Source organism: Wyeomyia smithii, chromosome 1 (genome assembly GCF_029784165.1).
Source record: "Wyeomyia smithii strain HCP4-BCI-WySm-NY-G18 chromosome 1, ASM2978416v1, whole genome shotgun sequence".
NCBI classification, from domain to species: domain Eukaryota; kingdom Metazoa; phylum Arthropoda; class Insecta; order Diptera; family Culicidae; genus Wyeomyia; species Wyeomyia smithii.
The window spans coordinates 147,044,930-147,056,989 of NC_073694.1; the positions used below are offsets into that span (position 1 = coordinate 147,044,930).

Genomic DNA, 12,060 nt, shown 5'->3' on the forward strand with positions numbered 1-12,060 from the left:
GTCGTGTGACTCCGCAGTGCTCGCTCGTCGACTGTTCACGGAAACTTCTCTCCACTGGGCACTAAGCTCTTGTGCCTATGAAGTACCCAGGACCGGGTGGCATTCTACCAATCATTCTGAAAAAATCGCACGGACTTTCCATGTCCGAACTCATCAACCTTTTTCGAGTAAGGTTTACTCTCGGTCAGCTGGCGGAACGTTATGATGGTGTTTATACCAAAGCCGAGCAAAAAGATATAGCAATGCCAAAGGCTTTCAGACCTATGACTCTGACGTCAACGCTTCTCAAGTTGATGGAGAAAATTGTGGATAACTACAGCCGCAGCAAGTCTCTGAGGAATTTGCCCTTGCATAAGCATCAGTATACCTGTCATCAGGGCAAATCTACAGAAACCGCTTTGCATTGCCAAGTTGCAAAGATCGAGAAGACACTGAAATAAAAAAAAACACCGGTCTGCGATTTTCTTGACATTGAGGGAACCTTCGATAACACGTCCTTTGCATCAATTCACAGGGCCCTACAATATGAAGGAGACGATAATATTACAATGAGCTGGATTCGAGCAAAAAGATCACAGCTGCATTGGGAGACACGTCTGTCACAGTTGAGGCAGTGAGAGAGTGTCCTCAGGAAGGAGTTCTCGCTGAACCGCTATGTTTACTGGTGGTAGAAGCTCTTCTCACTAAGTTATCGCAGCTAGGCTACGAAGTCATTGGTTATGCCGATGACATAGTCCTTATTGTTAGGGAGAAATGTGATGCAACTCTTTCTAGTCGAATACAAAAGGCTCTTAACACCACCTCCCAGTCATTCCGCGTCGAACACTCGACAGAAACGGACGTGCAAAGTGGTCGTTCTATTACAATCCGGTCCGTGTGTACGAATAGCCAAACAAAAGAGTGTATTATTCGCGCTAAAGGCCAACTAGATTGTGAGTTGTGTCGCTACGTTCTGTACCCGGCTCGCAACTTTGGCTGTATTGGTGCAAAATACCAGTTGCAGTTTTGATCTGTGCACAGTGAATAGATCTTTCGAGTTCAAGGCCATCAGTTGACAGTCGAGTCGTGTCGCTGTGCTGAGTGATCTCACACCCGGCTCACTGCTGGTGGCTGTATTGGTGCTGCTGTACTGGTGCTGCTGTACTGGTGCTGCTGGCTGCTTTGGGTGCAGCTTCGAACGATCGAACAAGCACTGCTGGAAGGAAGAAGTAAATAGGTACGTGTTCTTGTCGGCGCTAGTGCGCTAGTGCGCTACATTTAGCGCGATGGATATAGATCCCTCGCCTCCCGTGCCACCATCCCCGAACCCCCCTGACCCTGACCCTTCTGTTACCCCCTCCCCTGTTCCTTCTCCAGTCCCCCCTCGCCCCAGGCTTTACCCGGACGGATCTCAACAGGGCAGCTATACTGTTTATTTTCGTCCAAAGGCAGGAGTGAATTCAAAGCGATTAAACATACTGCAGATTTCTAAAGACCTGACGAAGGGGTACAAGGCCGTGACCGAAATTTCCAAGGTCCGACCTAACAAGCTCCGTGTCGTGGTCAGTGATCTGGCACAGGCCAATGCTATCGCTTGCTCTGAGCTCTTCACACGCGAGTATCGCGTTTAAATACCCGCACGAGACGTAGAGATCGACGGTGTCATAACCGATTCGAGTCTGTCTGTCGAGTGTATCCTAAAAAGCGCAACCGGTTGCTTCAAAAATACTGAAACACAGGCGAAGATTTTGGATTGTAAGCAATTGCGGTCCATGTCTCTCGTCGGCGGTAAAAAAGTTTACACTCCGTCAGACTCGTTTCGCGTTACGTTTGCCGGATCTGCACTCCCAAGCCACGTCTCGATCGACCGGGTTCGTCTGCCTGTGCGATTGTATGTACCCCGTGTTATGAATTGCACCAATTGCAAGCAGTTAGGCCACACAGCCGCCTACTGCTGCAATAAGGCACGATGTAGCAAGTGTGGGGAGACTCATGCGGAAGATTCTTGTAGTGTTAATGCTGGAAAATGTATTCACTGTGGGGAAAACCAGCATGAGCTCTCCACATGACCGGTGTACATGCAGCGCAGAGATAAAATCAAGCGGTCACTAAAGGAGCGTTCAAAGCGTTCTTACGCTGAGATGCTGAAGAAGACCGTGACCACTTCTACCATAACATCGAACCCCTTTGATCTGTTGTCCTCTGATGAAACCGATTCTGACGATTCATCAGCGGGAACATCTTATGCCAATCCTGGGGAGTCTAGGAAGAGGAAAAATGTTTCTTCTCCTAAACTTCTTCTCCTAAACTCCCCGTAACGTACCCTGGTGGAATGATCAACTTAGTAGCCTTCGTCGGGAAACTAGGCGGTTGTTCAACAGGGCAAAAGTCACGTCTAACTGGGACGACTACAGGGCGTCCCTCACTAAATACAACGCCGAGCTACGCAAGGCTAAACGGAAATCCAGAGTTAGTTTCTGTGAAAGAATCCAAACTCTGCCGGAAGCTACGCGGCTCCAAAAGGCGATGTCCAAAGACCATACTAACGGTTTAGGACAGGTGAGGAAAGAGGATGGATGCCTCACTGTCACTACCAAGGAAACGCTGGAGGTTCTTATAAACACCCACTTTCCTGGATCGACAGAGACCGAAGAACTGAATAGTGATGGGTCGCGGCAGGACAATTCGAGACATATGGCGTCTCGGGAGTCCATCCTGCTGGCCCGTCGACTGTTCACGGAAGCTTCAATAAGCTGGGCTCTAAGCTCATTCGACCCTATGAAGTCTCCTGGTTCAGACGGCATACTACCCATCTTTCTAAAAAATCGGCCGCAGTTATCATGTCCGAACTCATCAACCTCTTCAGAGCCAGCTTTATCCTGGGCCATATTCCGGATAACTGGCTGAAGGTGAAGGTAGTGTTTATCCCCAAAGTTGGAAGAAAGGACAAAACCCTACCTAAAACTTTCAGACCCATAAGTCTGACTTCATCGCTTCTCAAGTTGATGGAGAAAATAATGGATAAATATATCCGTGATGAGTTTCTTAAAGACTCCCCGCTGAACAGGAACCAACATGCCTATCAAAGCGGCAAGTCAACAGAAACTGCTCTTCACAGCTTAGTGACGTTGATTGAAAAGTCCCTAAGTTATCAGGAGACGGCGCTATGTGCCTTTCTTGATATTGAAGGGACCTTCGATAACACGCCCTTTGCATCAATCGATACGGCTCTTTCTCATAAGGGAATCGACCAAACTTCAAGGAACTGGATACGCGCAATGCTCTCTAGCAGAGTGATCACAGCAACCTTGGGAGATTCGTCTGTAACAATGTCAGTGATCAAGGGGTGTCCGCAAGGAGGAGTTCTCTCGCCCTTGTTATGGTCACTAGTTGTCGACGCACTTCTCAACAAGCTTTCACAGCTTGGTTACGAGGTCATTGGATACGCCGATGACATCGTCCTCATCGTCAGAGGTAAAGATGACGCAACTCTGTCGAGCCGAATGCAAACGGCTCTGAACACCACCATGTCATGGTGTTTACAGGAGGGTCTAAACATAAACCCCTTAAAAACAGTCCTAATTCCATTCGGCAGACGAAGGACGATCTCCATCACTCCTCCAATACTGAGTGGAGTTAGACTGGGCTTCAGCAATGAAGTCAAATATCTCGGAATTATTCAGGACAAGAAACTGAACTGGTCTGCACAACTGGATCATGCCGCTAAGAAAGCGATCTCAGCGATCTGGGCCTGCAGAACTCTCTTCGGTAAGACCTGGGGACTGAAACCAGACTTGGCACTCTGGTCTAACAAGACCATTGCCCGACCAAGAATCACCTATGCTGCCCTAGTGTGGTGGCCTAAGGTGAACGAAGTGACTGCGCAAGCCAAACTCAAAAAAGTTCAAAGACTTGCATGTCTTTCGGTTACCAGCGCTATGCGAACAACTCCAACTGCAGCCATGGAAGCTATGCTTTGCCTACTACCTCTACATCTTCATGTGAAAAAGGAAGCAGAGCTTGGCGCTCTAAGGTTGCAAAGGAGGAAAACCATACTTGAAGGGGACCAAATCGGCCACCTTCGCATACTTAGGGAGTTCAAACTAACTCCGCTATTAACCACAGTCTCCGACTGGATGGACGTTAGGTCCAACATGGATATTCCATATAGAGTGATTGAAACAAACCGCTCTATGTGGAACAATGGAGGGCCTAATCTTCCACCTGGCATCGTCAATTTTTATACGGACGGCTCGAAAATGGGATCCCTAACGGGATCTGGTATATACGGACCCGGTATCAGGGAAACGTTTTCCCTGGGAAAATGGCCCACCGTTTTTCAAGCAGAGGTATATGCCATATATATCTGCGCAAAAATATGTCTGCAACGCAACTACAGACATGCGAAAATCGGTATATTCTCGGACAGTCAAGCAGCACTACTAGCACTTAAGTCCGTCAAATGCGCTTCCAAACTTGTTTGGGAATGCATTGAAACTCTACGGGAACTTTCCCGACAGAATTCAGTTTTTCTGTTTTGGGTGCCCGGACACTGCGGAGTCGAGGGTAATGAACACGCTGACTACCTAGCAAGACAGGGATCAGCTCAGCGGTTTATTGGTCCCGAGCCGTTTCTGGGTACGTCCATTTCCGCTATCAAAAGCGAACTATTAACTTGGGAAAGGCTAGAAATAGTATCCCAATGGCAACAGGCACAGGGTTGTAGACAAGGCAAACAGTTTATCTATCCGAACCCTGGAACCGCCAGAAAGCTACTTAGTCTAAATCGTAGTGACCTACGGATAGTCACGGGACTCCTCACCGGACACTGTCCCGTTTTTTATCATTTAAAGAAAATCGGCGTAGTGTTGAACGACACCTGCCGATTCTGCAAATCTGAACCAGAGAGTTCAGAGCATTTGCTTTGCTCTTGCGAAGCTCTTGCTTCCTCTAGGTACAACTTCTTAGGAAGTTACCTTTTAACTCCATACCAAGCATGGAGCTCCAATCCCAAGCAGGTCATTAGTTTCATCAACTATGTTGTACCTAATTGGGGTACAGGTTTACAACAAAACAGTTCTACTCCATCAATGAGTACGAACAATCCGTAACCTGTGCACAGCAATCGGGGCCCGCCACAAAAGACAATCAGCAAGAATGTCGCAGTGGCATTTCAGTACCCAGTGCCCTTCAGGCATACAGAAAAAAAAACTCCCCGTAAAGGTCTTAAGATTTCCCAAAGTGTAATGAAAAGTACGAACAAACCAAACAGTGCTGCGGAAAAACCGAAGCAAACTCCTCCTGGGCTTGCAAATTTAAAGTCCCAGAAGGAGTTTCCAGCACGGCCAGGAACATCTAAAACCCCAGTTGTTCCTTTTGCACATCCAGTTGATGAAACAAACTCTAGATTAGTGAAATTTTCTGACATTGTGGACTGGATTTTTGAAACTTTCAATGTACCCGATCCAATTAAAATTTTTCTTACAGCATTTCTCCCAACAGTTAGATCACCTTTGAAGCAGTTGACTGCCCAATGGCCCCTCCTTGCAGCGATTGTATCCTTCGATGCCTAATTCAACTGCGTATATGAAGGATTCTATCTCTGTCTTACAGTGGAATTGTAGAAGTATTTTACCAAAAATTGATTCGTTTAAAGTTTTGATAAATAAAAACAAATGCGATGCATTTTCCCTTTGTGAAACTTGGCTTACTTCAAATATTGATCTCAACTTCCATGATTTTAATATTATTCGCCTTGATCGAGACACCCCATATGGAGGAGTACTTTTAGGGATTAAAAAGTGCTATTCTTTCTATCGTATTAACCTCCCCTCGGTTCCAGGCATCGAAGTTCTCGCATGTCAAATGACAATACAAGGTAAAAAGCTTTGTATTGCCTCAATATATATTCCTCCCAGAGCACAGGTTGGGCAACGGCTGCTCTTTGATTAAATAGAACTTCTTCCCTCGCCACGTTTGATTTTGGGAGACTTCAACTCTCATGGTGTGGCTTGGGGTTCTCTTTACAATGATAACCGCTCCTCTTTAATCTATAACCTTTGCGATGACTTCGACATGACTATTTTAAACAATGGTGAAATGACACGTATCCCGAAACCTCCAGCGCGCCCAAGCGCTTTGGATCTATCCTTATGTTCGACGTCGCTACGGTTGGATTGCACATGGAAGGTAATCCTCGATCCTCACGATAGCGACCATCTGCCTATTCTTATTTCAATTACAAACGGGTCAACTCGCATGCGACCAATTGACATTCCGTATGACCTCACACGGAATGTCGATTGGAAGTTATACGAGGAAATGATTTCAAAAGCGGTCGAGTCGATTCAACATCATCCACCACTTGAAGAATAAAACCTCCTCGCGGGCTTGATTCTCGACGCCGCGTTGCAAGCCCAAACGAAGAAATATCCCGGCGTAACGATTAAAAAACGGCCTCCCACTCCGTGGTGGGACCAAGAGTGCTCCGATGTCTACACGCAAAGATCCGACGCGTTTTTGGCCTTCCAGAAGGGAGGTATACCTGGCGACTATTTACGGTATTCGGAGCTTGATACCAAGCTTAAAAGTTTGGCTAAAGCAAAGAAACGCGGATATTGGCGTCGGTTCGTGAACGAGACGTCGAGGGAGACATCGATGAGCACTCTTTGGAACACAGCCCGAAGAATGCGGAATCGCGTAACGGTCAACGAAAGCGAGGTGTCTTCAAGTCGGTGGATATTTGATTTTGCCAGGAAAGTATGTCCGGACTCTGTTCATGAGCAAAACATTGTTTGGATGCGTCTCCGGGCCACGACGCGATAGAATCACCTTTTACGATGGCAGAATTTTCAGTTGCCCTCCTGTCCTGTAACAATAACGCGCCTGGGTTAGATAGAATCAAATTCAACTTGTTGAAGAATCTACCCGGCAATGCCAAGAGGCGCTTGTTGAATTTGTTCAATAAGTTCCTGGAGCAAAACATTGTACCGCAGGATTGGAGGCAAGTGGAGGTGATCGCCTTCCAAAAACCAGGGAAACCAGCTTCTGATCACAACTCTTATAGGCCGATTGCAGTGCTATCCTGTATCCGGAAATTGATGCAAAAAATGATACTCCGTCGTTTAGACCATTGGGTCGAATCAAATGGTCTACTATCAGATACTCAATTTGGCTTCCGCCGTGCCAAAGGGACGAATGATTGTCTTGCGTTGCTTTCAACAGATATTCAGCTGGCGTATGCTCGCAAAGAACAAATTGCGTCTGCGTTCTTGGACATTAAGGGGGCTTTTGATTCCGTTTCTATTGACATTCTTTCGGGTAAACTTCACCGACAAGGATTTTCTCCAATTTTGAACAATTTTTTGCACAATTTGTTGTCCGAAAAGCACATGCATTTTACGCACGGCGATTTGGCAACTTTTCGCATTAGCTACATGGGTCTTCCCCAGGGCTCATGTTTAAGCCCCCTTCTTTACAACTTTTATGTAAATGACATCGACGAATGTCTGGCAAATTCATGCACGATAAGACAACTTGCAGTCGACAGTGTAATCTCTGTTACAGGAGCCAAAGCTGCCGATTTGCAAGGACCATTGCAAGATACCTTGGACAATTTGTCTGCTTGGGCTTTACAGCTAGGTATCGAATTCTCTCCGAAGAAGACTGAGATAGTAGTTTTTTCTAGGAAGCATGAACCTACTCAGCTTCAAACACAATTAATGGGTAAAACGATTTCTCAGGTTTTGGTACACAAATATCTTGGTGTCTGGTTCGACTCTAAAGGCACCTGGGGTTGTCACGTGAGGTATCTGATGAAAAAATGTCAACAAAGAGTGAATTTTCTTCGTACAATAACCAGACAATGGTGGGTAGCCCACCCAGGAGACCTTATAAGGCTTTACCAAACAACGATACTGTCTGTTATTGAGTACGGGTGTTTCTGCTTCCGCTCCGCAGCAAACACACATTTGATCAAACTGGAGCGAATACAATATCGTTGTTTGCGTATCGCCTTGGGTTGCATGCAGTCGACCCATACGATGAGTTTGGAGATCTTAGCTGGAGTACTACCATTGAAAACCCGCTTCTGGAGCCTGTCTTCTCGTATTCTAATCAAATGTGAGGTCTTGAACCGTCCCGTGATTGAAAATTTTGAAAGGGTTATCGAACTTAATTCTCAAACCCGTTTTATGACATTGTATTTCAATCACATGTCCCAAAATATTAACCCTTCTTCAAATATTCCAAATCGTGTCGACTTATCAAATACTTCTGATTCTACTGTGTTTTTCGATACATCCATGATAGAAGAAACTCGTGGAATCCGGAACATTTACGCGTGCAGCAGATCCCTAAAATTTTTTCCAATAAATATCGTCCCTTATATACGTTTTCCTGAAATCCATCCACGCCCCAGTTTGGTCCTATCCCCTTCCGCCTACATCCAACCAAACGACAAGAACACGTTAAGACCCCGGATCCGGAAACAGCAATCAGACCCGCACAATATTCTCAAGGCCCGATGGAAACAACCCAATATGCCAGTCCGTAATATCTTGGCCCAGCAGCGGAACAAATTTAATATGCTGCTTACCTATGGCAATGAAAACCATCAAACAGCAAACCTGTGCTTTTAATGCAAAATATTCTAGCTTTAAGTTAGATTTAGTTTCAGCTCGTAGTCGGCAGCGAGGATAAAAAATTTGCTTTTAGTTATTAAGATACTTTAGAAAGTAAGCTACCAGATATAATTGGCGCCGTTAAACATTGAATTGTATTTGTGCCGTGTCAAATAAACTATAGATGAAGAAAAAAAAACCACCTCCCAGTGGTGCTTAGAAGAAACGCTGAACACTAACTCCACTAAAACAGTCATTATACCCTTTACCAAGCGAAGGGTGCATTCAATCACTCCTCCACTATTGAATGGAGTAAGACTGAGTTGAATGAGACCAAATTCTGGATAAAAAGCTGAATTTAACTGCTCAACAAGATTACGTTATCAGGAAGGCGACTTCAGCGATCTGGGCTTGCAGTACACTGTTCGGCAAAAAGTGGAAAAATATGCTTACGTAATTATTGAACGGCCCCTAAGTCGCCTTTGCGGCTACGAGGCTTTCCGAGTGCCTCCTGCGTCAAATTTTCAAAGTTATCATAGTTGGTTTTGAATCCCAAAATCGACTGGATGAATTTCACGATCCATTCATTGATTTCGAGTACTTATGATGCACAATTTAAAAACCAAAGGACTGCTCAGAAAACCCAGCTTCTTAAGATGATACAGTCACACCTCGGTATAAGGTAACCTCGATGTAAAGCAACCTAAATATAACGCAATTTTTTAAATGTCATAAAATTAAAGTACATACAACAAGTGTTTCTTAGGATATAATATGTTCAGAATAAATGTTTTTAGTAAATTTCGAAGCCAAAGAGTATCGTAAAACGGCGTATCAATAGTTTTTTTCAATGTTTTGTGATAGATTATGTTTGTCAACGGAATTTTTTTTATAGAGGCATTAATAGAAAATAAGTTTTCGCACAGTAACCACCAACAATTTTGCATCAATGAAAATTTCTTTGTGCTTCGCTATAAAGTAACTCGATATAACGTAACGAAACAAAAATATAACCTTATATCGAGATATGACTGTATGTATATAGAAACTAGTTTATCTGAACAACCCATTTCGCTAATTCACTTCATACTAAGACTTGTAATTTACAGTAACCCGTAAACGTAATATTCTTTATATCTTTTCTAATTATTTCGATTTATTTTTTCTTCATATTTCGATTTATCATTCATGTCATGTTTAGGAGTCAGAACGCAAAGTTCAATGAAAAAAAAAACGAAGACCACGATCGATTACCACAAATGCCCAAGAACCATTGGCATATCGCAAGGTGTGATTATAGCAAATTGCCTTCGGAGAAACTGGTTCCACGTTCAAATTTATTGATTACATTACCACTAACTGGTTATATCCCACCAGTCGGGCAGGGCTACGTAGCATGTGTCCGTCGAGCGGAAGAATTTCTCGTTCACTTACGCGACGCCATGGTCTGCAAGATTGACTCCATCATCAACATATATAGCATTTCTTTCCGATCACTTCCCTTCCACTGACGGTAGGTACACGGTAACCTGCTCAGCTTTCTTTTTTGCTCCTTTTACAATAGTCAAGTGCAACGTGTAAACTTGCCCACAAATACAAAAATAAAAACGAAAACTCGAGGTAGTATACTAACCTTCCACCCTGCGCTGCTGTTGGAGTCTCCCTTATCTTTAAAATATGGCACATTTTGCACCATCCATTCATAGATCTGGCTGAGCGTTAGTCGGTTATCACCTGCTGAACTAATTGCTTGTGTAATTAAATCAGCGTACGACAGGTTACCCCAAGCGTTACGGCGCGAAGAGTTTTTCTTCGTGGTGGACGGCACTGATTGCGGTTGATTTGCATTGGTACCTGCGAAAAAAAAGGAACGGAAAATTCATCGTCAGTTACGCGGGAGCAAGTTGAGCCGCTACGGCACTCGCTGGTCGTGAGCGAAAGGCATTGGAATATGCAATACCGGTAAACGAGGATGACGATGCGATGGGTAGGAAAAAAACTCGTACAACGCTCAATTCACCTAGTAGAGAGATGGATTGTTATCATTGGGAAGAATTCAGCTGTTTATCTATTAATTAAAAAATAAGTTGGTGTCTGTATAACGGCGTTTCACTCGAAGTAGAATCAACGGATTTGAATGATTCTTTTTGTGTGTGTTTTGTCTTCATCTTCGACGAGTTAATAGGCCATAAAAATAACAATAATCAACTGATAAAGTTAGAAAAAAATTAAAATATATTTTCGGGTTTTCCCGCCTTTTACTCCAAGAACAACGTCATTAGATTACTATGATTGTAGGCTATGACCGGTAGACAAGTTGTTGTAGCGTCGTTATTGAGGCGTCGTAGTTAAGTAAACAAGCACCTGTTATTGATTCACGTATTAGGTGATATTCGTTTTCGCTGCCTACTACACCATTTCTATGCAAAAGCGCTATAGCGTGGTACCAGCAAACTCAACATGCATGTGAATACTCTAAACGTGGCTTTGAATTTATTCAAGGGCATATAGTTGATAATGTAAAATAAATTTCTGGCTTATTTGAGCAAAGTTGCATATAATCGTTTTATTTATCTGATAAATGAAAAGAAAGACCAGAATAACACTACATGTGCGATGATTTAATTTACCATTGCTCGGATCCAATCAATCTGTTCAATTTTCTCTAAAATGCACACTGACTGTCAATGATCTAAACATTTGCTCATGCTGCAATGATTCTGTTAGCTGGTTAAAAGAAACGTGTAGTTTTTGCTTCTCAAAAAACATTGATTTCTGTTCATGTTTCGTTAAATAGGCACTGTTGCATTCCTACAAATCTCTGGATTTACAATTAATTGTTGAACTGAAAACTATAATGTTGCGAAAAGTCAATTGCACTGTGCTTAGGCAGCAGATCTGCCTCAAAAAGCAGATGAAATATTAATGTCATTGAAGCGAAAATTTCGAAGCTCCGTGTACCTACCAATTTACCATTTAATTTAAAACGTCTGTATGTACCTTCGCGCTCCGCAGTTGGGTGATATTCGCTAATGCCCAAAGCCCTGATAACTGGTGGCATTAAACCTAAAACATGCATATTCTCGCATAAACAGCTTTATGTCACATGGTCACGTGAAAAACAATTGGTATCATGTATGTTTGAAAAAAAAAAGATACCCGAAAAATGGTTGGCCATTAGGTTTTGCGAGAATTTTTTTTCAGGACAAAACCATATTGTTAATATGCCATGGCAATAACGAAAATCAACTGGAAAAGTTATAAAACGTTAAAAACCAACCCTTGATATTTCCCGCCCTTCTGAGATTCTGAGAGGTTTTTTGTGAGTTTTAGTGAATAACGATTTTTTGTTGCCTTTGATCGGAAAAATTCGAAACAAGTTTTCATCACCGGGGCGTACTTAAACGATAGCCTTCATTTTTTTAAATATTTTATGGAATAGTTCTATGCGATTTTCGTA

At 43.5% G+C, this 12,060-nt stretch overlaps 1 protein-coding gene across 8 annotated transcripts in view; it reads right to left on the reverse strand.

The window, feature by feature from the left end:
- The window catches only part of LOC129720133 (forkhead box protein O), a 235,977-nt gene that overhangs the window by 193,040 nt on the left and 30,877 nt on the right, over nucleotides 1-12,060 (reverse strand). For all 8 annotated transcript variants that reach the window (XM_055671590.1, XM_055671579.1, XM_055671608.1 and 5 more), the window contains one exon: nucleotides 10,234-10,454. In XM_055671590.1, coding sequence (XP_055527565.1) covers nucleotides 10,234-10,454 — 221 coding nt within the window. The remainder of the gene's footprint in view (nucleotides 1-10,233; nucleotides 10,455-12,060) is intronic.